Source organism: Pithys albifrons, chromosome Z, assembly GCF_047495875.1.
Source record: "Pithys albifrons albifrons isolate INPA30051 chromosome Z, PitAlb_v1, whole genome shotgun sequence".
Taxonomy (NCBI): domain Eukaryota; kingdom Metazoa; phylum Chordata; class Aves; order Passeriformes; family Thamnophilidae; genus Pithys; species Pithys albifrons.
This window is the reverse complement of record NC_092497.1, coordinates 12003383-12029939: the sequence shown is the minus strand read 5'-3', so window position 1 is coordinate 12029939 and position 26557 is coordinate 12003383. Positions and strand designations below refer to the sequence as shown.

The following is a 26557-nucleotide window of genomic DNA, read 5'->3' as shown; positions in this document are numbered from 1 at the left end:
GTCTGTTCTGTCCCCACCCTGCTTTCTTGGAAGTCACTGTGCTCTGGCTCTTCAATTAGACATGGATAACTGATGCATTGCACATTGGAAAAAGCTTATCACGCTGCATTATTTGTTCCATCACTGAAGCCCTATCAGCACTGTGAAATCTTTCTTCAAGCTTGAAAGAGACTTGGATAAACCATCTGGCGATCCTGTCTGGGACTGTCGACTGTCTGATCCAGGCAGTTTGTCATGGATCCTTGAAAATGGCATTGATGGAGTGAATGTGTCTCTGGTGCATATTTTGGAGCAACAGTTTGTGCAGAGGAGCTGGCAGAGGCCAAGCTGTTTTTTGAAGAATCAACTGGACTGTGGCTCTGCTGGGATCTGGGGCATCAGGCATGACTTTCTGCCTATTTGTGACCCTTTCATTTAGGAGATCCTTTAATTTAGGGCTATTGAGTGGGGAGTGGAATGGTTTTAAGCCGTCAAAATGGAGGGATGAGGTAGCAGTGGTAGTCCAGGGCTGCTGGAGCACATAATCCCTGGGTACTTCCCTGGGCAAACCAAGAGGTGGTGGAGAGCTGTGGAAAGACAAGACCTCAGTCTGTCTGCAGAGCTCAGTGACAGTGGGTTACAGGAGAAAAAAATACTTAACCATGGTGGTGCACAGACTGTGACTTGAAGTCCTTTTCAGGTGCACAACACTCATAAAGCCCCATGAATCTGCCTTCCCCTTGGTGAGACACCTCTGGAGGCTCCCTTTGGGGAGGATGGTGGTGGGTTTTGCCTGAATCCCTGTTACTGACCAAAACTCCTGCAGAAAAACAGCCGATCACAGAAACCTTCAATGAAAACACCTGAGCTGTTTCTGTGGGTTCACTGTAGTCAGCAGAGAAGTGGTGAAAGGCTTCAAAGTCACCAGGCTGAGGTCTCAGGGTGCTGCCTGAGGCTGCTGCAGTGGGAAAAAGGGCAGAACAGTGCTGGACATTTTTATTTTAATAATTTGATTTTGTTGCCTCTTGAAACAGTGGCCTTCAATTTTACCTAATAACCTCGGTAATAACCCACTTTCCCAATGCCAATATGAGCAACATAGTTAAAAGAGTCCTCTTTCTTATGGGGCAGTTTTTGCTTGCAGAGAATTTTGGAAGGAGCTTTCACTCAAGAGCTATTGCATTTTAACTGATATTTCATTATTTGACATTAACAGATCTGTGTTCTTCACTTCACCTTAAGCTGTTGATTAGCAGAGACACATTTTGCTGCCAGAGACCAACAGGATAAAAGTAATGACAGCTATGTACAAGCTCAGCTGGAAAAAGGCTGGAAGAGCATGTAAAGCATAGCAAAGAGGTAGGGAGTAGGTCAGATTTTATTTTCACTGTCAGGATATCTGCAACACACACCAGCCTTGCACCTAAAAACAACACCAAACCTCTCAGGTCAGTCCTTTCACCATCTCCAGATCCTTTTCATCATGAAGAATTTCCAGTGTTTTATTGTAGTATAAAATTAATTCAAAGCTCTGATGTTTTGATGTCCTGTTATTTTAGATTCAGCTTACATGTTTGAATAAGTGTATTTCACTGTTTGGAATCAAGAATGGAGAACCAGAATCAGTTCCTCCACTGCCTTTTTACTTCTGAGTCCAGAGTTTTTGCCTATAGACAATGATTTTGTGTGACAGCTGCTCTTTGCTGAAGGCACAGAGCAGAATAATGGGCAGCAAAGATTTCTGCAAATGGGATTCTATTCAAAATATTGGAAATAAAAGAGCAAAGTCTGAACTCTACTATTAGTTTGAACCAAAAAATATGCATACCATCAAACCACAAGAGCAGTGATGAGTAGGAACCAGGTGGACTCTATTACTAAGTGAGGAAGGGAAGGAATCTTTCTTTTTCCTCACAGCCGCCAAGAAACACGCTTGTTTCAGCTTTTGCATGAAATGATAGATGACAGCTTTGAAGCCCAAATCTCTTTGGTTTTATTCCTTTTTCTTTTAGGACATGAATGCTGTAGATGTTCATTACTCACACTTGAAACATTTGCCACAGGAAGCTCCTGGAATGGGGTTTGGAAAGCTATGAAAGCCCTAATGTCAGCCGAAAACATCAGTGCCATCCCAGCACTTGCTGAATCAAATTATTAAGTTCCAAGAAAAATTAATGTTTGTCTCATAGTCATTCCCAATTTTACAGAATCCAGGTTTTCAAACTCCCTTCCTACCAGGAAAATCTTCTCTACTTGAAAAAGAAATCCCATTTTGATGGCAGCAGCTTCCAAAATCTAGAACTGTGTTTTCCAAAGTCTTGCTTCACTCACCAGTAAATTCCTTTCCACCTCTATTTGCCCAGTGAAATAACCAGAATATTTGCATTTTTTAAAAATTAGCATTTTTGGTAGTCATAAAGAATAGGCTAATGAGTCTCTTCTGCAAGACTGTCCAGTTAATTAATATTTATACACTGAAACAAGGCTCAAGAGCTAATCTATGAAGTATTATTTAATGATTGTCAACATCTGGCTTGAGAATCTGAGATTTCACTGAAACTGAATTAAGATTTCTGCCATTAAATCTTTAGCATAGGGGCTAAAAATACAACAAAAGCATGAAGCAAGGAGATGCAGCTCTGTCTGGCAAGGCTGTGGGCTAAGATAGCCAGGAACCACCCTTGCTTCTGAGGCTGTTGCTGAGACAAGTCAGTCATATTTATCCTTGGGTCATATTCATCCTCTAGCCCTCGAGTTTCTGCTCCTACAACACACTTGGCTGGTGCTGAAGGAGAAAAAGCCCTTTGGCTGCCTTTGGTTTCTGTAGCCCCAAGCACTGTCCCTGCACTGAATCAGCCCAGACCCCATGTGTCTGTGGGGGCTACCATTGCCTTTTTGGGGGAGTGATGCAGACCCAGACCCCTCTCTGTAGGCTGCTGAATAGGAAATTAACAAGGCAAGTGGCTGGACACAGGCCAACACTGAAACTCCTGGTGCTTGCGCCACAAACAGACGTACCTTGACTGCAAAGTGCTCACCCCTCTCCACTCATCTCCAGTCAGTGTCTTCTCCCATGATGTGACTTGTCCTGCTCTTCCCACAGAAATAAGCAGAAAATGAAACAGAGAGTGCTTTCTCACCATCACTCAAACAATTTCTCACTGTCATTCAGCATTCATCAGTTGCACATCCTTTCCAGCATCTACAATGGTCTGAATGAGCTCTGCATAGGTCTGTCTGCTGGGCTCAACTTTAATTTTGACAGGAGGACCTTTGAAATTTGCTGCTGTTTGTACTTTATTCTCCTGACTTTAAGTGAAACACAGAGTTTCCTCTGATTTCACAAGGATTAAGACTAGGCCTAGTTTCTGCAGATGCTCCACACCTCTTGTCTACCTCCATGACATGTCAGGGAGTGCAGATAGATGCTTGCAGCTACAGTCACTGACATTGGGGCATTTTAGCAGATGTGACTTGTTCATTTGTCTAGCAGTGTTCATGGAGTCATTATTTCCCGATGTAGCATGCTGGTAGGATTAAGGTTTTCTACTTTATTGAACGACTTAGCACCCCATTTCACCGGTGGGTCTTGGCCTTCCTGTTGGTGACATCCTGGTTTGTTCCCAGGATGTCTTCTGGAGTGCACTATGTCTCTCCTCATGATGAAGCCTCAGTGATAGGTCTGGATCATTAGCTTCTGAGAGTATCTTCTGGAGAGATGAAGCACATATCACCATCCCAACAGCCTCCTGACACTCCCAGTTCCCTCACATCCCATCCCTGAGCATACAACTCCAGCACTGTGCTTTAAAAACACTCACTGTAGCACCTTGCACCTCAACCCTCACATTTATCAGGCAGATGAACAGGAATGAAAAATATAAAACCCAAAAAGGGAATAAAAGAGGGATACTTCAGAGCTACAGGGTACTCCAGAGGACACAGAGGAGCCCCACTCATAAGGTAAGCAGGGCAGTCAGCTTTGAACAACTTCAGTATGAGCCAGTCCATCACATTGCATGGTCAAGGATCATTCCTGGCACTGATGGCTTCAGTGGTGTTGCTATAAACTTGCACTGGTGCAGTTTCTCACAGATCAAGGAGCTACTTGCTCTTGGGAAGGTTGGGTGTGCATGTGGATGTGTAAGCAGAACTGTATCCTGCAGTTATGGCTCTCTAGAGAATACTAGTGGGTGGTTCATTAACTAAAATAAGGATATTATTATTGTTATTATACATATATAATTTGATTCTTTTAGTCTGAAATAGACCCTGGTAAATTAATATTTACCTGGCAGCAAAAATATAAAACTTGGTTTGGCAATTGCATTTAGGAAAATGTTAGAACTCAAGGGAAAAAATATTGCCTGACTGAGTATGTTGAACTAATGCTGAGAAATGGGGCTCTGTGAATCTGAATTCAACCCAGTTTTTCAAAGCTACTTACCCAGTCTCCTTCCAGTGTTGGCCAACTGACAGAAATTCAATATTTTTCTTTTAGTGAATGAAAAGAGTAGTCAGAAACAGCCATTGGGTCAGGATCATATGCAAAATCTCCTCTTGTGCTTTTGTTTCCTAATTGCTTTTGGAAGGATTTTTTGGACTGGGCTGACGCAGTTGTGTGTATGAATTTCCTGGCAAATAAGAAAGGTGACTGTGTCCAAAAGACATTTAAGAGTGTGAATTCACAGCCCTTCCATGTCTAATCAAGGAGTGTAAACTATTAGCCACATGTTCTCCATTTCCATCACATTTTTTCACACTTAAACAAAAACATGCCAAAGGAAAGGTGCTACATTTTTTAATGCCCCCAAATAGGAACCACAGGAGTCCATTAAATGCTGTGGTCATTTCCAGCATACAAATCAATTTTCCTTGTGGTGGTGAAGTGGTGAATAATGCCTGGTTTGTTTAAAGGAGCATGACTGATTTTGGAAGAAGGATCCTGTCACTTTGGCATTTTTAGTTTTATTTATTGCATGCAACCGTATAAAACCTGGTACTGGTCTCAGTGCCAGGCTTACTAGTGGAAAAGCTGAGAGGACCACATAACTCCTGGTGCAGCAAAGAGGTTTTCCTTCTACAAGACATTTGCTGGACTCCTGGAAAATTATTTTTAATATCATGGCAGAGAAGGATTTCATCAGTTGGCATCTCCTGGCTTTATTTTTTCTTCCATTTTGCCTGTGTCAAGATGAATACATGGAGGTGAGCAGAAGATCTTATAAACCAGTGGCCAAAATATTGCAAAGTCACCACCAGACTGGTCCTAAAGATTCCAGAAGCAGGGAAATATTGAAACAGCGGACTCAACTTATAGAGTGGACTGTTGATAATAGCACTTCTACAGACCAAAAGGTCCTGATACCAGAGGTAGATGATGTAGAACTGACTACCTCAGATAGAGTCCAGGTACTCTGAATTAATCTTCTAAAGATATCTTTAAAGCTAATGAGATTTTTTTCTTTTGCTAATATTATTAGTGATATATTTATGAAATAGTTTTTATTAAAGCTGTGTACATTGATCTGTATCCTGCTGGGTTGCTTTATAGGATCTTTTAATGAGCTGTTAGAGCCAGCAGTGATTGGGGACACTGATTTCAACATACACAGCAGCCCTTTGTTCTGTTGAAACTGTGAAATCATATATTCTGATATATAGCCTCTTAATTATCCCAAGGTATTACTTATTTAAAATATTAAAGTTTTAGAATCTGCTAACTCATGTGGATGTGAAAGAAAATTACAGAATTTCTAGAGGTATTTAAAAAGATTCAATTAGCAGAGAGTAACTTTACTTGAAAATTATGTATATAATCTGTATTTTTTGGAGCTCAAGACAAACATAATGAAATTTTGACTGTTCAGAAATGTTATTCTAAGGAGTAGCTTGAAAAAAACCAGATACTAATGTAATAAGTAGATTTAATAATATATATCAACTTGAGAGTTTCAGAAGAAAAAGACAGTGAAATTCTAAATAATCTGCAGTATCTGTCTTTTAAACTGGGAATCTTTTTATGCTTTTCATGTCACTTTACATACTATATCATCAGCTTACATCAAAGGGAAAATGTTATAACTTTATATATAAAATAGCACAGTTAAAATTTCAAAGAAAAAATCTGAAGGGCAGAAGTGAAGCTTTTTCTAGCACTAGGCAAAACAAAATTCCACCCAAATGCAGCTTTTTTCTTAACAACGTTTTTCAGAAGCAGCAAGAACATGAGCGTTTTATTCCTCTAGCTGATACAAATGTTTGAATCCTGTATAGTTCATCTTTTATCATTTGGGTTTTTTAAAACTCTTTTAGATAAAACTATGATACTTTGAATGGCTAAAATCAAGAACACGCAGGCAAGTGTTGAATAATAGCCTGTATCATGATAAGCAAATAAGAGATTTGATTTTAATCCTGTTCTAGGCTTGAAGAACTGAAACATATCCAAATATGGGAGTAGGTTTAATACATCTCTGTATTCTCTGTATTTAAATTTTATAGTGCTTTGCATTTTGTACTTCCTGCGCTGGAGTTAAATGTTCCTCAAGTGCTTTCAGTAAAATAGATATTTAACTGTAGGCATATTAAATCACACTTGCAGTATATAAACAGTGTAAAACATCAAGTATACAGTTCAAAGAGCCAGCAAGTGTGTGCAGACTTCTCTACAGCTGCACACTACAGACTATGTACAATTGTTATGTAAGAAGATTCCTTTTTAACTTAATATAATATCAGATTTAATTCATAATTTCAGGATTTAATACAAAATTATAACTTCATAGGGGTCAAATTCTCCCTCACAGAAAATAGCACTGTGTCTGGGGTGCACGTGTCTCTTATCAGAAAGTTTAATGCAACATGTTTGGAGTTGCCTGCTGGGGGAAGGGGCTGTGAAAATAAAAATGAGCCCGGCAAGTCCGAGCACATCTGATGGCAGTCACTTACCTGCCAGACCCTCTGTAAGAAGCAATCATTTCTGGGGAAATGATGCAATTTTTGGCTTACTGGAATGAAATGGAGCACTAACAGATGCAAGACAGGGATAATCAATCACAGAGTGGCTTACGTAATAAGTGTTTTCCACTTCCAGACTCCAGGAATTACTGGGCAGAGGAACAACAAAGGTGGCATGGATATGTTTTAATTCATGACAAATCTGTCACTTCCCCTTGAGCTATATGAAAACTATTCAATCCATAAGTTCCTACTTTCCGGGTTGGTTTAGGTGGAGTTGCTTTACCCAGCTAGAGAGAATTTAGCCTGGAGAACTTTATCCTCTTATTAAAGTGGTCTAAAGGACCCATTCTCTGTTGTGGAACAGGGACAACAGCATTTGTCTTTGCTATTATTTTGAATGCACTGGGTTCAAGGCCAGTTTCCACATGGCTGTAAACTTCCATAAAATATCATACGCATTTCTCAAGCAGAACTTTTAGTGACTAGGGGGAGCCATGACAGATCATATTGCATTTTCAGGTTGTTCTTTGAAAATCTTTAGATATTCCTCAGCCAAGTGGTGTTTTACTATGAATTCTGGCAACTTTTGTTTGTTTGTTTGCTTAGAGAAAGGGTATGGAGGGCCTTAGTGCCCACAGAGACATGCTATTTTACACCCAGAACAGAAGCCAAGAATGGTAGAAGTACATTACTTATTTTCTGAATTGTCTTAGACAATAAAACAGAAACTCATAAAATTAATCAGGAAGTGGAAAAGGGCTGGGATTCCAGTTACGATTTGTTCACAGTTTTAAATTAAGGGAATTTGACAGAGCATCTGTTGCTTAGAAATTTTTCCTACATAGTAAATCGTAGGATATTCAGCGAATAACTTCAGAAATATTTCCAGTTTTCTATCTATATTAGGATATCAATGTGGCAGATGCACTTCATGAGCTCCTAAATCATATTTATGTTCTGAGAGAAAAGCCAGAGATTCATTGTGTGATAAAATTTATGCACAAATAGCTACATAGAATGCCTTTGGCAAGTAGATTGTAATTAATCTCTACGTCACACTTGGGTATACTTTTACTTTAGTTTCCTTTAAATGTACTCTTCATGAAGTTCTCTTTTTTTTAGAGAACAAAGAGTACCCTAAATATTCACTGTCCTTGGCAGCTGATGGTGAACAATTTTTTCCTCCTAGTTAAAAGTAAAGATAGTAAGTTAATATTGCGTTATGACTTGCATAAGTAGTTATTTTGAAATAAGTGGAACAGTTTGCATACAACCAGACTAGCAGGACTTTTCTCCTTTCATATATAAGAGCCTGTTGAGCTTTTTTCAAGGTAATGCCAAATAGCACGTGGTTATGACCAGCACCAATATCTATTTTATGATAACATACCTGGTTAGCTAATAATGTTGTTTAGGATTTCAGTGCATTGGGTGAAAAAGACAAATCACACCAGCACAGAGAAAGTCTCACATGCAGCCCACTTTGCTGGGTTCAGGTCTTCTCCCACCTACAATCCACAGTTCTAAGTCTTTGGATAATTCCAGGTTAATATGACTTATTTGCTCTTCACAGGTGTGTCTATAGTTTGTCTTCCCATTTAACATGAATATGAAGCACTATCTAAGAAAAGCTAGATATTTTAAACTCAGTGCAACAATCAACATAATTATTTTAGGGGGTATAAAACGCTTACACAATTCCAGTCTTCTTGTATTTGGTTTCCTTTCAAGGACTGAAAAGGAGCTGAAAGTAGGACTATTTATTTTCTCATAATAGGAAAATTAAAAACCATACTGGATGATTGTCACTTATGTTCTTCATAACAACTAGGAGAGAAAAACCAGCAAGAAAAATACAAACAGGTTCTCTAGGAACAGACAGTCCAAGAGGCAGAACTCATTTTTCTCTGAAAGTATAGAGCTTGTCCAGAATTAAGCTAAAAAGCATAGCCTTGATCAAACCCCATAAATATGAAGCCCTTCTGCCCATTGGCAAGTCTTAACATTTCCATAACTCTTTGAATATGAAAGATATTTGTTTAGCTGTCTAATCAGTATTTATTTCCATGGTAACTTCCATCATTGGCTACAGCTGGAAAGAGCAGGCATCTGTCTCACTGGAGGAGTTGCAGTATTTTGGTGGTGGCATGAAAGGTGTTTTCTGTATCCATAAACTCCAAAGCCTTCTGAAATTAATGAATTCAGGAAATGTGCCTGGTATTGTTCAAAACACAGGCAGAAGGTGTCAGTGTTTCAGATGAAGTTTCAGCTGATGACACTGAGGGCAAGAAATATGCACATCTCTGTGTTCGTTTGACAGTTCCCATCCCATTAGAGGCTCACTTGCTGCCACTAAACCAGTAAGTCTGTGGTAGGCAAATAATTTGACAATGATAAAGATGAGGGGAAAGAAAGGGAAGAAAAATAGTGAAGCTATGAGAGAATAGTAGTAGTTGCATTCATGTGATTATCCCTCTTCAGATTTCAAGAACTGCAGATTTGTATCTCAGGATTCTAGCAAAGACTTGTAGGAGAAAAGAAAGAAAGAGGGACAAATAAAGAGAAGGTAGAGAAATGAAATCAAACCCTGGTCCTCTACCTCAGCTGATTCACTGGAAGATTAGTGATGACAAAGCCATCACAAGAGCCCAGTTATGAAATTCTGTCAGAATTGAATGTGACTCCATTAGTATAAAGACAATAATATGGAAAAGAAAAGCACTTTTAAAAGTATTATTAACTATTACTCTAGTAGCTTACCTGTGTATAATAAACTCATTAGTTGATTTATGCTGCTGTATTAATTTCAGCATGTAAATAGGTTTTCATAGTCACACATTTACCTCTACAAATAGTCAAAAGCCCCTAATACATGTGTTGTGGTAAGTTCAAATTTTTGTCTTGTACCTTGGTATTTTTTTAGGTTCTCTTAACTTTGGTAGCCTGTAAATACGCAGGTCTGGGTCCCATGAGCAGGAGTGCGCTACACAATTTATTAATATCTCTTTTGGGTACATAAGCTTCTTTCTCATCAAAGGTCAGTTAAAATATGGACTCAAGATGGGAATCTAACTGAAATATTCACTGAAATGTTGTTACTTGGTATTATTTTATTTTCAAACCATTCATTATTTGATGGGATAAGTTGGTTTTTTTTAATATTCATATAGCTCTTAGAACACTTCAAGAGCTATTCCCTTAAAACTTCCAAAAATAACATCTGCAGAGACAACACCAGCATGAGAGATTTCAGCCCAGATAAGAAGTGTTTTGAAAACTTACTAAGTATATAAACAGAGAATACATAATGAAGACCCTGTAACCAATATGCATAAGATTGATATCCCCCATGAATGAGCTACTTAAATCTTGGTTTTGTGCACTTAGCCCCCCCAGCCTGGACCACAGAATCCAGACTGTAGTTCCTGCTGCCGCGGTGACTTTGGAGTTCGACTCTACCAAGGGCCCCCAGGACCTCCTGGGCCCCCTGGGATGCCAGGTAAAGTTGAAGTTTAATTAATTTTTTGATCAGTCAAATTGCAGGCTATAAATTACAGGCTATTCCATGAAATACCAGTGAATGGTTCAAACATAAGTATTTGGGGACAGATTGAGCAGTAAGTTTTTCTGTAATTTCTGGGTAGACATATATTCAGTTATATTCCAAACATATTTTCCATTAAAAACCTATTTGTCATTAAAATTTAGCTTTCATAAATTCATACTAAAGTAATCTTATTACATTTCTAGGGCAAGATGGTCTCTCTTCTAAAAGCAGTATGTAACTTCCATTAAAGTTGGAAGAACTTGTTCCCTGGAGTTCATTATTCTGATCACATTTGTATATCCAGTTGTGTTGTTGTGTCATACTCAAGAGTTTTTCTTCATCTAGCACACTGCTAGCTAATATTTTACAGAGACACACATGTTTTTATTCTCTCATAGAAATTCTTTCATTTCCTTCTTTCATCTTGTCTTCCATAATAAAAACAACCTCTTCTTTTTTTTTTTTTACTTTTTCCTCATTAAAAATGCCCACAGAAGAAGAGGATACACAAGAAGTGTATACTTTGATCTGATAACTGGTATGGAAATAGAAGAACCTAGAGAAGGAAGAAGTTAGTTGTATGTTGAGTTAACTTTGCTACAGCAGCTACCTTCAGGGATTTGAAAATCACCACTTTTAAGCAGATGTATAATGTAACCGAACATACTACTGACCAACAGACTTGTCTCATCTTCAAAAGCTTGTACTTCTGTTATTACAGTAAAAATGCAATTTAATGTCCCATTATTTATTCATAAATTGTTGACTTCCTAGAAGCAGGACATGATTTTATATTAGACCCACATTTTTAAGGCTGCACTGGACTTACTGGGACACCAGCCTAGTCCTTTCCTCATGTATCTAAGTCCCACTTTCTTACCACCACAGGATGCCACAAACATGTGGCTGCAAGCAACCTTCTACACTCTGTAATTTCTCTGTCTCCTTCATCTGCTATATTGAGTGTTGTTGTGCTTGTAAGGGGAACAACAGCAGCTGCTTTTCCCTTGGATTGAATCAAATGTTGCTTGCAGACTTCTGTTCTGAACTGGTAAAGAATTAGTTCTGGCTTTACATACAGGATCATTCTTGATATTTTTAAGTTACAGATTCCTCTATCCAAACAAGAATACGCATTTCTTCCATCATTTATCATCTTTGTTTGAAGTATTTGTTTCTCAATACAAAAACTCTGAAAAATCATTTCATCATCAGATTTGATCTCAAACAACACTATTCTATAACCAGAGAGACTAATCAAAGAACGAGTTAAAAAGAACTAATTTCAATTCAGGTAGAATTAGAATAATGATGACATTAATTAATCCCCTGAGTTGAAAGATCAGGCTTTTGCTGCAGGAGGCATAATAATTGCTCAGTAATTCTAGCCAACTTTAAAATTCTGTCAGTTGCATAGACATTTGTTCAGTAATTTCCTCAGTAAACACCAGGAAGCAAGTAATACTGCAGAAGGAGCAATATGATTTATAATGAGTCTTTTTACAATAAGCCATCTCAGAAAAGCTTAATTATGAAAATTTTGTCCCTCTTTAAATCTAGGAGCACACAATCATCAATGCCTTCCAGCTAACCAGCACCCTGAGAATACACTCTCTGGTTTTTGGCACAGATAGGTCACATAGCTAGTTTAAGGCTACAACCATTCTTCATTTGTGTGGATGTGTTTTGAAGATAGTAAAATGCTATTCAAGATCATCTTATCCTACCATAATTCACTTAAATTGCCAGGAAATAAGTTTTAACACAAAAGCAAGAGTGCTTATGCAGGCTACCAGTAGGCAGTGGCTTTCACTTTCCTTGAGCCTCTCATCTGCTGAGGTCTTCTTGCACATCTCCCCAAAAAAGCAATGACTTGAGACAACAACAGGTTATACAGCAACACTAAGACAGCATGAGGGTTAACTCTTAAACATCAATCTGCTTTCTTCTGGAAATTTGCCCAGCAAACACTTCATCTTCAGCTTAAGCACACAAGCTGTTATTTATCCCTCACAGTTCAGTCTGGCATTTGTGGTACTGAAGACTAGATGTAGTTCAAATGGGTGGAAGAGGACTCTGTCACACTAATCTGTTAAAATATATTAAATTATTTCAGTTAAACAGAAAGCTTTGTTTCCTTTCAGGAAATCATGGAAACAATGGAAATAATGGAGCAACTGGTCAGGAAGGAGCCAAAGGTGAGAAGGGAGACAAAGGAGACATGGGACCAAGAGGAGAGCGTGGCCATCATGGACCCAAAGGCGAGAAAGGTTACCCTGGGATTCCCCCAGAGCTACAGGTACAAAATCTCTGGCTTATGTTGGCTCCAGCAAATCTCAGGTTATGGTTTCCTTCACTGAAAAACACCTTACTACTGGAGCATATTTAAGAAGAAAATTCCCCTGTAAATTAATATTGTAAGAGGCATATAGCCATTGTCTTGATGAACAAATGTGCTCTGCCAGATCTTCCTGGAAAAGAAAAGGTTTAATCTTTCTTTAGAGTAAGAATCCAGCTTAGAGTAAGAATCCAGCAAAGAAATGGGCAGGAGGAAACATATATGCTTCTCTTTGAGGGCAAAAAGCCAGTATCTGGGTTATTGAAGGGAAATTGCAGGGCTATCATTTTTCTACGAAGCTGTATCACATAAATAATTGCACTTCCTACAGCATATGAAAGATTAAAGGAGTCACTCACGCTTCTCAGGACAGGCAGGCTTTGTGACATTCTCAGAAGCATATGTATCTAGCTTCTCAAAGTATGGGCTCAAAACCTTTGAGGGCAGACAGAGTCCTCTAGTTTTAAGAAATACCCCTCAGTAGTTACCTGTATATTTATATTTCTAGGTGCCTTAAATATGTTGGGGGCCATGTAGGTTCTGCCTATGAATGAACAGTCCAAAAGCCAGATGAGCAGTAAAACTTGGGTTCAAGCCTGGGTTGTTGAGCTCAGCACTGTGTTAGTATAATCTCATAGCTTTTGCATTAGAACTTCTTCATAGCCCAGGAATCTGGCAGACAGCAGAGAGCATGTGTGTGTGTGTGTGTGTGTGTGTGTGTATGCACATATACATATATATATATATACAAGCAGTACAGTAGAGAGGTGATGTCATCCTGTTCTGAAAGCAACCAAAAGTAAATGGCATTTGGATAACTTAAGACCCTTGGTTGCTGTTGCCAAGGGGATTTTAATGACTTGCCCACTCTGTATATCATGGGGTAGAAACATCTGCAACAGCAGGAAGACTTGACTGTCTCTATAAAGTAGTGCAGCTAAGGTGCTAAAGGCAAGATTGAGATCCATAGCAAGCAATTGAGATACATTGCTCCTGGTCTCGAGCTTTCACTAGGGAGGGAGCTTTTGTAGGCCACTGTCATCTGGCCAGCATGGGGAATCCTAAAGCATTTCCGATGGTACTGGGTGCATTTCAGTGGGCAAGTGATGGCAGTCAGATTCAGCTCCAGAGAACCCACATGTGAAAGAAGCATCTAAGTTCCCATAATAATTTCTGAGGATCTAGAAGAGCAACTTGGCTAAATCTGACAGTCACTACTGCTTTTGGGCAAATGGTACTTCAGACATCAGAGAGTATACAGAACTCCAAAACCATCCTCACTCACACAAACACTTCAATGGAAGTGACTTAGCCTTGGTCTGATTTGTACCCCCAAGCCAAATTCACCACAGAAAGGACAATATGGAAAACCTCTGAATGCAGAGACAATGGAAGTTCTGATTTATTTACAGATATACACCTCTTAACTAAAGGACACTGTTTCCAAATGACAGTCATTCACATATGTTTTTTACCCTCATAAAAGGCATGAAAATTAACAGCAAAATCAAGAGTACAATCAACAGGTGCAGTGTGGAAAAATAATTTTGTATTTCTTGGCATTGTGTATGTTTGAATTCCCCATGTTAGGCTGCATGAAGATGGGATAATTGCACAGAATACAATTCACAATAAAAACAATTTCAAAAAATAGTGGATTATTCTTCTGCAATTTTAAAACGAACTATCACTACTTTTTTCTTACATAAAGATAACAGTAGTACTTTACATAAAACTGAATAATGAAAGAGGGTGAATAACAAAAGCTTGTATTGTAATACCTATTTCTAAATAAAATTCCATCACTGCTTTAACAGATGTGTTTAAAAATTCTTGCAGTATAGAATGTTATTTCTTGTTAACATCATGCTTAAGGTATAGGAGACAACATTTTTGAATACAATACTGTTATAGGTACAGGATTATTTTGGAAAACTTGGTGTATCCGTACTGATCTGTTCCTTCAAAATGAGACCTAGGGAGAAAGGACATCTTTTTCAGCTCTTCTGATCCACCCAACAAAAGTAGCTTAGGGTCAAAGAGATTGTGAAATGGAATCTAGACAAAAAGCAATAAATTCCATCAAGCTGCTACTGCAGCTGCTTTTCTTTAACACCTGATGAACTTTGATGTGATCCTGGCTGAGAAGCAAGATGTTAACAATGTGCCATCATAGAAAATGCATCCATGCAGGGATAAGGAAAATCAGGCCAAACTTTCAGCTCACATATGGAGCTCCTTAAATTTCTGAACAGATGGCTAATGATTTACGTTGTTGGATCCAAACTTGTATTTGATTGTCTGTTTTGGTTTTGTTCTCATTTGAATCTGAAATCAAAAGAAGTTTGGGATGGCTTTTTATTCTTCAAATACCAGTGTAGCTGGAATGCCACAAAAAATGTCATTTTTGAGATGCACAGTAACAACTGCAATTGAATACTTGTCATGTAAGAAGTTGAGATAGAAATAAATAGATTAAGACTTAATGTGAGCTCATGGCAAGAAAGTTCAGCAATTCTGCCTGTACTGCATTTAATGACAGTCAGATCTGGGAGGGGATCATACACTCACAGAAAAGATTATCCCTGTCCCTTGCTTTGCAAGCTGGCAGGGCCATTCCCTGATATCTTGCTGAGGGTAATTTGAGTGGTCCAATGCAAGACATTTTGCACTGCTTCCTGTGAAACATTTTCTATGACAAGAAGTGAACCATGAAGTTGAAGCACAGTTCTCATTTTCTTAGTTTCCTCTTTTGGTTTCCACCACCCTCTGTTTTCATGACTGAGGGCAACTGATAAGAGAGGAAAAGCACTGGATGTTGTGTCCCGGCAGCTGCACTTCTAGAGGACCTTTAATAAAAATGCTTAATGCATCTCTAAAGAAGTTAGCAAGAAACACTGATCTGTATGAACTTTACCAAACATTATTTATTTTCACACATTCAATTAAAATCAATAACCACTGTAAATGCATTGGGGAACATATAAAAACTATATAAAACACATTTGTCAGAAACACCATCTGTTTCAAAACCATTTTGCTGTTGCATCATCCCACTTAGAGAGACTTAAAAGTAAATAAAATCAAAAATGAAGGTTCTGAACTGCAAACGCTTGACCATACACTTACTTTACAGTCATGAATAGTCCAATTGAATTAAGAAGCCTAGTCCTCTTCCAGTTTCATTCAATGGGAGTTTTGTTACTGGAGTTTATTGGCCTTGGAGCAAGACCTAGAAGAACATCTCTGTCAGGAAAATAAACAGACTGCAAATACAGGAAAAAAACCTTGTAGCTGATTGCTTTACACATGTGCTTTTCATGAACAACCTCCTGAATAAGAAGTGGATTTTTGCAGGTTGCATTCATGGCTTCGATGGCTACTCACTTCAGCAACCAGAACAGTGGGATCATCTTCAGTAGCGTCGAAACCAACGTTGGGAATTTTTTTGATGTCATGACTGGGAGATTTGGTGCTCCAGTGAATGGTAAGCATTTGCAAAACAAAATAATGCAGTTCTTGGAGCTATAGGAAGAAGTGTGGTCAATAACGAAAAGACACTAATTAACTGCCTTTGCACAAGGCACTGATGAGGTTTGCTCAGCATAGCTCTTGCTACCTACTTTCTGGGAAAATGAACTGAAAACTGAGCAAGTGAAGAGAGGTCTTGCCAGCCAGTGAGACTAGTGCTCACACAAAGGCAGGGAGAAAAGACATGACCAGACCTGGTGAGGGGGGCAGGACAGTCTGCTTTGCTGTGGCCTTTAGCCTTTCATCCACTGTGATGAGAGAACCATGGCCTCGATGTTGCAGCAGCAGCATCTACACAGTTGCCTCCTCCACCTTCTGCCTCCAGTCATTCTCTTCAGTCCCATCTTCCCTCATGCCAGTACAGCTGTGAGCTGACCTGCTACACATGTGTGGCTGGAAATGAGGCATTCCAGCTCTTCCTGGGTTGCTTTTCAGCTGCATCAAACCCACATCTTAGCAGCTGTTGTGCAGGAAGAACAACCCCTGCCATACATGGAATTAAAATTAATTAGATTTTGGAACAGTGTAAGCAGAAGCAAAATACCTACTGACAACTGGAAGGCAGTTTTGTCCTCAGCTGTTACATTTTCTAAGAAGCACAAATCTGCAGCATGATTACCTCCTTCTATGAAGCAAATATGTTGTATTTGGTAACCTTTTCAGGGGTGTATTTCTTCACCTTCAATATGATGAAACATGAAGATGTGGAGGAGGTGTATGTGTACCTGATGCATAATGGTAATACAGTGTTCAGTTTATACAGGTAAGTGAAAAACCAGGCAATTTTAATGCAAAAACATGTTTGTACAGTTGTGATACCTTGCTTACATTTCAAGAAATGTAAAATTTTTCATTTTTTGAAGAAATTCTTTAGATAAAATAACCAAGAACTATTTTATTTTGTCCTCTTCAACTTGTAAATATGGAGCATACCCACCACAGATCCTGGACCTAAAATTCAGCCTTTACCACAAGTTTCTCAGACTCAGGGGAAAGGAATTAACACTCCAAGTCAGGGTTGGAATTCAGTGGTAATGTGCTGTCACTCTGCTAAAATACATCTTCATCCTTATTTTGACTGTCAGAAAAAGGAAATAACAAAATGTTCAGCAACTAGTTACAGTCTTGTTAAAGATGAAAGGAGAGCAATTTACTTTAAATTTGAAAAGTGTTTAAATTGTAGCAGTAAGGATGAGCAAAGATCTTCCATGGCATTGATATCATTAGCACACCACCAAAGGCCGCTTCATTCCCAACTGCAGAAGAAAAAGTGCTCAATTTTTTTTCCCCCTGAAGCACTGATGTCAGAAAAGGCAACAGATGGAAAGAAAGGGAGCCAACATTTATGCAAAGCAGGAGTTTAGCCCACATCAAATGCACGTATGTTCCAAGGAAATGCCTCAGGATGGAGTGAGCTGCCTACCTCTGCCCACTGCCTGTGCTGGGAGCTCAGCTCACATCAGACTCCTGACCTGGGGGCATTTAAAATTAGCTGGGATGAATTCAAGGGAAAAAAACCATCACAGGAAATCTGTAGTGTTGTGATGAATGAGCAGAGTTTTATTTTAAACAAAAAATTTGTTTCTGTGCCCTGGAAAATGTTAAAATTCCAGAACTCCAGAAAGGAATGAAATGATGCAATTAGGTAAGGTGCAAAATTTTGACTAGGCGATCAAACAGAGCAAGTTTCCAAAATTCCCTTATAAAAATGAAAAAATTGTTGGCAAACCTTTCAAGGAAGTTTTGCTCAGGATAATAATGTACTTTCTTGGACTTTATTAAAAAGCTGTTTGCTTGATCATTATTGAGAAAGAAAAAGCTAACTTGTGTAAAATATTCATCCTTAGCTATGAATCCAAAGGGAAAGCAGATACTTCAGGAAACAGTGCAGTCCTAAAACTTGCCAAGGGAGATGAAGTTTGGCTGCGAATGGGAAATGGAGCCCTCCATGGGGACCATCAACGCTTCTCCACCTTTGCTGGGTTTCTTCTTTTTGAAACCAAGTAAAAAAAAGAAACTACTCAATAGATGTTTATATGAGGAAACATCTTTTTTGGAACTGGTATTTTTCACTGGGCTGTGAAATAACATTAGAACATTAGAGGCTTATTTTAATGCAATGGGTTGCTATTTGTGTATCAGAGATGAATACATTGAGTAGCTGACACAGTCACAGAATACGTATTGTCATCTGGGTTGCACCTATTGAATCACTAAATCTTGCTATTCTCTTTTGCCCAAAGTGAATGAAAAACAAAGGAAATAGAGTTTACAAAATTTAGAGAGCAGTTTACACAGTAAAGTCAATTTTGTCTATAAACATATTTTAATTAAGTATATCTCAGGAATTGAATACTTGATTCAAGTTTTTCTAATCATTTATTCAGTTCTTATTATATCTTCATTTAAGTTTGCATTATGGACACAGGCCTGAATATATTATAAGCAGGCTCAGTTGTGACCAGATCTAAGGGAAAAAGTTTGTACTGGATTAGAATGAACTGCTCAAACAGAAGTAAAAAATGTGAAAATAAAGTTGTCAATGATTCAGGTTTATTGCATTTCCATCTCAAATCTCTGAGGATGTATCTGGTGTCATTTTTCACAGATTTTTAGCACATATTTATGCTTACTCTCTCTCTTAAAAGAAGAGTATTAGTAGTCTTTGCCTGATTAACTGCTTGAAGCTAAGGTAATTTAGTCTGTAGTGTGAAGGGGATCAGGCAGGGGAACTGTTAAAGTTTTCTCCTAGCCTTAAAACTTTTAAAATCTGATGTAACTGAATGCAGCATGTCAAAGCAGAAGCATATACACTAGAGAACTCAGGATATGCCAACAGCACAGAGAAACACAAGCTTTGTGGTGTCTGGAGCTCTTTTAGAAGGATGTACTTTATAATATTGCATATTTACTTTACAGTGAAGTTGTTGATACAGTTTTCCTAGCAGCCTTCCAAGAACCAGTATTTCAGGAAAAGACATTGAAAAGAAGCAGCAGCTAATCCAGTTCAGTATTTAAAGGGGGAAAGCAAATGCTGTCTGTCTCAGAAGTTCTGGTCCCAGTAAATTGGGCCACTCTTCAGCACTAACATTTGTCATGACCTATTCAAAATTTGGGTACCTGAAATTTTGTCTACCTATTTTCTTTTCATTGGAGTCAGCACCAAAGTCAATACTGAAATTTGAATGTATTGTCTGCCCATTTTGGCTTCCCACACATAAGCTAATGAAACATAAATTCCATTTTAAGAGAGAGTACGTGCCATTAGTGTATAACAAGAACATGGGGTTAGGAAAACATTTATTTTTAATTCTTTTATAGTGGATGCAGATATCAGCAGCGCAACAATAGATGAAATGAGTCAAAATCTGCCCTATGAATTGGTATGTCCTTGTACACATTCCTAGCGTATGTAACCACATCATATGAAGAAAAATGCATGTTGATACTTGATGATTATGACTTGTGATTTTTTAGTTTTATGCATCAACCACTGAAAATATTGACTGATGAGTTTTATAATTTCTTTATGAACTTTTGTCAGGTTTGCACCACATAGATTTTCAAAACCTGAGACCGTGTTATTTGAATAAGCATACTTTGTAAAACATTCATTTATTCAATAAAGGTTAATGGTTACAAAACTATACTTATTTGTTTATATTTATGTTTACGAAGCACCTTACCATGTGGAGACTAAGGAGGTATGTTATTCTTTACATGCTTCTTCTAGACATTCATTTTGCTGCTGAATGGGAGAAAGTCAGCATTAAAGGTTTCATTCTATTTATTTTACATGTGTGTGTATATATCTATTTAAACCCACACACACCTATATATAAAATTTAAATCCCCAAGGTTTTCATGGGGGATTTAATTTTCCTTTATTATGTGGCCATTTTAATCCATTTTGGTCAGAATAAAGCACTTGGAAACTGTAAGACATACACTAATTTCCAGCTCCTTTACAGTATCTCTTGTAATGGCTATAATATAAAAAAAAACATGTTTTGCCATACCCACTTTGTGTTGTTTCACAAGTTTTGTGCAACTTGGCCTGCTATGAGTGGAAAGTGATAAGAATTATCACAAAAGCATCTCACAAAGAGCAGCATGGTCTCAGTTCCGAGGTTAAAGCTAAGCACTTTTCTACATCAAGGTTAAAACTTTCTAGGTTTAGTATGAAACTCTACAGTCTTTTCTCTGCAAAATTATTGCATGCAATCTGTGCTGATTGAGTGTCATAATACTTAACAAATAAATTGTTATCTTACTTGGTAGTTTCAAAGTTCCTTCAAAATATTGCAGCTGATGTGAATATCTGTGTGTGTGTTTTCCTGTTCCTCAAACAGTAAGTTATGTGGAATTTATGGGTTTTTTTCCTCAAAAATGTTCATGAAAATTAGTCATCTTTCCATTGCTGCTACTAACTGGAAGTCTCTTGCTTAGCAGATGCTCAAGGCAAAATGTCCTCTCTCAGAGATTTTTATCCTCTGTTTTAAAATACATGGTATCTTATATGTTACGAGAAGCCTTCAGGAAACTGAAAAGCTGTAATTTGGTGTATACTTAATGGCTTCTTGTCTTTGCCAGGATGAACCTATACCTCCCCCAGTCCCTCAGCTTCCAGATTTAACCAAAACTTGGCAAGATCTGCAAGCCTCTGCTTGCCATGAGAGCTGTGGTTTGGTAGGTGATACCCTGCCTCTGTGGTAAGAGCTGCCATCCTAGCAGGAAAAACATTTCCCAAAATACAGCCAAGCTGAGCCCTGCCCTGTGTGAAACACCACACTCCACTCCTGGTCCTCCCTTTCCCCAGAGCTTAAGGGACCGCTGTTCTTCCCTGTGACACCCCTGCAAGGCAGCAGTTCTCATCTCCAGCTGCAACAGGAGCATCAAGTGCTTCATTTTGCATGACTTGAGAGGTGCTGGGCGGACCCCCTTGGCAGCGGTAAAACACAACTTCTGTGCCAGAAAAATAAGAACTAGAATGAAATCAGACGGAGGGAAAGCTCATAGGTCTGGGTCTTAGCTTCACAAGTGGTGTTTAAAGAGAGCAGAAAGGAGTTTAATTAGAAATCTGTGAGGAAAAAAGGAGTCTATGGTTTTAGTTTCAGAGTTTAGTCCAAGGCCTGAGAGTGACTGAGTTGACTCTGAAGAAGCAATTTAGACTTGGTAATAGTTTGCAGCCTCCATCCCACTCACCTTGTGAGCCAAAGGGAAGGATTTAAATAAAGAAATATTTTTCTAAAGAGAAAATAAGGAACACAACTTTTCACTCAGATATTTTATCTTCCCTTCTCTTTCACCCTGCTGGTTTTTGAAGCAGTTTTTAATAAAAGGGGTTTTGAATTAAAGCTCTTTTGCCTCCTACTTAGTTCTCATTATTAAAATGACTTTTTTTTGTGCTCCAAACTAAAAAAAAATATCACACAAGGACAGAACATGCAGGGACTCGCTGAGTGATGTGTGAAAAGACCTACAGTTGTTCACTTTAGTGAATCAGCAGCAAAGTTTCTCTATTTTGCAGTTAGTTCTGCCTCAGTAAACAAAGGGAATAAAAACTGAGTGATCAGTTCTGATTTTAAAGTCTAAGGCAAGAAAAGGAAGTGTGCAAAAGTTATGATCCAGGTTGGCCGTCATACTCAGAGACCAATGGAAAAAGACACAAACTCCAGAAACTACGTTCATAAATTAAAAAACTTGATAGAATGTGCACTTCGTAGTACAACCAGGTTCTCTCTTGCACTAGAGGACAAGAGCTCCTTTAGTCCTTGGGCCAAACCACACAGTTTTAAGCAGGAGTTAGACCATCTGAAGGACCAATAATTTGCATTACCAGTTTCCTTGAGAGGGTTATGCAGAGCAGGAGTAGTAGCAGAAAACAGCTATACTTCCCAAGCTGAATCATCTGGCCCTCTGGTTAAATTGATACTAAAAATTAAAGCAGAGTATGCTTTGCCCCAGAGTTGTCATCTGACTACACTGATGCTAAATAAACTCTCTCAGTCTCCATACCAGGTTTCCTCTTGGGACTGAGCCCTGGCTTGTGCTAACTTTGAGGCAGTACTCAAGAAGTTGGGCAGATACTCCTTGTCATGGGCTAAAGACATTCACTGGACCATTCCCCTAATGTAAGCTGCTTCATCCATCCATTTTGGTAATGCAACACTACAATCCAGCAATTCCCACACATGAAAAGTCTTATTGCTGTTTAATTCACTACTATATCCATTGCTCCTGAGTACCTTTTAGGCTGCACAAGGACTGGCACAAGGTGTGGGAAGAAACTATGCTGGCTTCTTGACATTGCATATTCCTCCCACTATGAGTAACTTGCAAAGTTAATCTTCAGCCACTGGTCTGATGAACTCAGCGCAGAAATGTTGGCATGTAGTCTGTAAGGATGGCAGTTGGAGAAGTTCGATATTGTGCAATTGCTTTGGAATGGGACAGGCCATCCTCCATGAACACATTCACAGAACAATAAACCCATGTGGGGCAAGATTTTTTTAAACAAAAAGAGTCCTTGTGTTAACTGGCAAAAAAATTGTACAAATGGATTGCTATTCTTCTGCTTTTCTGAAAACAATCCAGCAGACATAACAAAAAATGTCCACAAAAAGCAATATTTAAAAAGAATTACATTGCTACAACACCAAGAGTGGAAAGCCCCATGTTGAAATTGTCTTTGACATCTTAGCTTCTCTTTGCTGTGAATGTGTCTCATGGTGTGTTCATGCCATCATCCAGTCACATGCTACTTCTTGGCCTTGTCCAGCATCAAGTATATGATGCTTGTTGAATAAGGAATTGTCCATATCCTGGAATCTGATAACAAGAGATGAATATATAGTGCATCAACTACATTCTAATGTACAGTTCATGAAGAACCATTGCTACAGAAAACAGAGCACACTAATACGTAAGAATGATCAGCAGAATTAAATTAACAGTAGTAACCTTTACTTTAGCATAGTGTCTAGGAGCTTTGGTTTTCAATCTTAGCCAATTTTTTGACAGAAAAATGCTCCAGGCTTTCAAAGCATAGTAAAGCTGATGAACATCAAAGAAGTCTGCAAAGACTAGAATTTCAGGACAGGAAATTGGAATTCAGAGTTTGTGCCATACTGCCATGCAAAAAGTCCAGGTCTGCAGCTTGAAAGTGGAGAGTAGAACTTAATTTGTCTCCTATCCATTTTTTAAACTAGAAAATATTGGAACTATGGTTGTTTTGAGTAAAATCCTTCAGATACTGCATCACTTCAGATCAGTTCTTTCTTTCCTCCAAGACTACCTGCTTCTAAGAATGCTTGCTTTCTCAAATCACAAAAAGTTATCAAATAAAGAAAACTCATTAGGTATCCCATAAGGCATACATAAATGTCTCATGAGCAAGATGATGGAAACAGTTCATAAAAATGGAGGTTTCTCAATCCATTACTCTAGCAATGGAGAAATTGTCTTGGATGAATGTGGCAGGTAGCAATATCTATCAAGAACAGCTCACTGGAAGTAAGTTTAGGGCAGGGTGGCCAATCGGTGGTATATGTAATGCCCAGCGTAGACTTGAAGATCAGTATCCAGGCAAACAAAATTTAGGAATAACCCCGGTCTAGAGTTTCCAGTCCCTGGAATAGTGGTTAATAATAAACTCACAGGAAACTATTAGTTTCTCCTGATTACCCAATACAGAGATTATCTGTATAAAGCTACTTCCATTCTCTTCATCTAAATCATGAAAGCACAGTTATACCATAGGTTGTGACTCAAAGGAAAGAAAGTATCTTGTTTTAGGGACAAGAGTTAAGGTCCAAAGTACAGAATTCAGTAATTTGTTCTCCTACTTTTAACAGAGTATCGGGGGCAAATCTCTGATACTGTCAAAGTTAATGGCAAAGCTTGTTCACCGTAGCAAGGTCAGATTATCACCTCAGTGACTGACTGGACTAAACTACTCAAAAAGACTACTTTTTCTAGACTACGTCAATTTTAGTGACAGGGCAGCTTATATTATTCTTTTCTGTGAACGAGATGGACTTTTATCTCTAAATCTATAATTCATAATCTCAACGAGTCAGAGCCAGATTCTCAAGCAGCACAGATTCACAGCTACTTAAGGATACGATAATCTCAGTATAGATTTTTTGCCAGTTTGTCATGGGATGTACACTTAAGAGAGGGAGCAATGATGTTCAAATCCACATGCAAATAGAAGCAGAGAAACAGAAAGGCAAAGAGATGCTCCAAGCTGAAGAATTTACCGAAACTGAAGAAATTAAGGTGCTGTGTTTGGCAAACGCACTGTACAAGGGACAGTGTGTCACAACAGCATACAATACAAGGTCAGAAATATGGAGTACCACCTACACCATCTTTGTAAATATCAAGAAGGGTTATGAAAGGGACACAAAAATACCATCACAGATTCTATGAGAATCTTTAAAGTTCTCAATTTTAGTTTAATGCATATATGTTTGAATTTACTAGAAAAGTTTCACCGTAAGTAGTGGCCAACTAGTTACATTTTTAAGCAATTATCAGGATTTGAAATATTACAATATATATGAGCAATTCTTCTGTTTCATTTAACAAAAAAATTCCCCAAAACAACTGTACAGATAAACATGTATTAGGACGGACTAAGTTGTAAACAATATACACATGAAAGCTGAGAATCAGGGGTTTGCGTACAGCTATAACTTTACTTTGCTGTCTTCGTATTTTTTCACAGGACTGATATGCTGGTTTAAAGGTAAATCAGAAGGAGAAATGAACCCAACTCAAAAGACATTTTATGTCAGAGTTACAATTTGATAAAAAGATTACAATACATACAATGATACAGAGAAAAAAAAAGCTTTTAACCCACAAAACCCAGATGTAAAACCCAGCACCCTGGGACATGGACATCATGGTGTTCGATGGCCCCTGTGCTGAGCACCACGTGGTCCCCCTGAGTGCAAAGTAAAAGGAAAGGAAAATCTGTTGGTGAGGATGATGGTCACAGTCTGGTCGAGAGTGGTGGCCACAGTCCTGTTGAGGTTCTGGTTCTCCTCTGGATCTGATTAGTGGTACTTGAATTCCCAAACCTGAAGATTATACATGCTCAGGTTCAGATGGGAATGCCCAGTATCTCCCTCCAGGCAGGGAGTTTCACAATGGGTGATTTAACTCTGTGAGTCACGGGATATTTTTGGAATCCTTGATGGCCCATTAGCAGGCATGACCCCTCATGCTAGGTGGGAAGGTGCTAATGCCCCCCTGGAGGGGAGTTATCATGGCTGAGTCATTGGTGTTATGACAGGAACTCTTCTTCCCTATCTCACAGAATTCTTGATTTGTCTGGTGTGCACTAGGCAGCTGCTGCAAACTATCCATTATTAACAGTTCATGAGAAGTTTCATAGAGGGTGTAGAATACACAGTTTGGGTTACACCAACACAGTGATAAACTGATCCTGGCCTCTGTAACTAGGACAACAAAAGTAAGAGTAATATTAACTAACAAATCTTAAACCAGCTGTAAAAGTCTGGCATGCAGTGTGCCTGTACCTCTGCAAGAAATACTCATATAGCACCCAGTAAATATATAATTTCATTTTTTAACATTGGCACAGATAGCAACTCACTGACATAATTCAATAATGCACACAAAAGCACCCTGACAAGGTGTCCTGCCACCTACTGTGTAGATTTAATCCCAAAACAACCTCCTTTCTGACACTCATTACCTCTAAAGTGATGAATTCATATAGCCTCCTATTTGCTACTGAGTATTAATGATAAATATTAAATGGTATTCCATAGATGAAACACTGCACTGTTGTGGTAGTTTAGGCTCTAGTTCTAACTAGGCCTCAAGTTAGTAGGCTCAGACAATCCATGTAGATTAGAAGAGACAGGTATCACCTGACTTAAGCAACCAAAGAAATATTTCATACCAGATGATGGAAACCTGAGATATGAATACAGGAGCAGGAGGTGTTCACTCAGTTCCATCATGTCTGCGGCAGAGGCAAGACATGCAGCTGCTGTCTTGCTGTCTGGGCCCTGCTGCTGCTGCTGCTACTTGCATTTTGTTTGAGTTCAGGGAAGTAGAAACATTTTGTTGTTATACTTTCTGTTTCTTGCTGGGTGTCTTTCGGGGTGCTTATGAATCTAGAGTGATGGAATCTGTTTTCGGTGGGAGGTAGAAAA

At 38.6% G+C, this 26557-nt stretch overlaps 1 protein-coding gene across 2 annotated transcripts; it reads left to right on the top strand.

The window, feature by feature from the left end:
- Nucleotides 1-5018: 5018 nt before the first annotated feature.
- Nucleotides 5019-19987, top strand: C1QTNF3 (C1q and TNF related 3). Of its 2 annotated transcripts, none has more exons than XM_071580121.1 (6): nt 5019-5187; nt 10330-10441; nt 12634-12788; nt 16185-16314; nt 17022-17121; nt 18206-19987. In XM_071580121.1, the coding sequence occupies exons 1-6, from the start codon at nt 5104-5106 to the stop codon at nt 18363-18365; spliced, it is 741 nt and encodes a 246-aa protein (XP_071436222.1). In that variant the 5' UTR covers nt 5019-5103; the 3' UTR covers nt 18366-19987. The 2 variants fall into 2 exon arrangements, with proteins under 2 accessions (XP_071436222.1, XP_071436221.1); XM_071580120.1 differs by having other exon boundaries at nt 5019-5391.
- The last annotated feature ends 6570 nt before the right edge of the window (nt 19988-26557 follow it).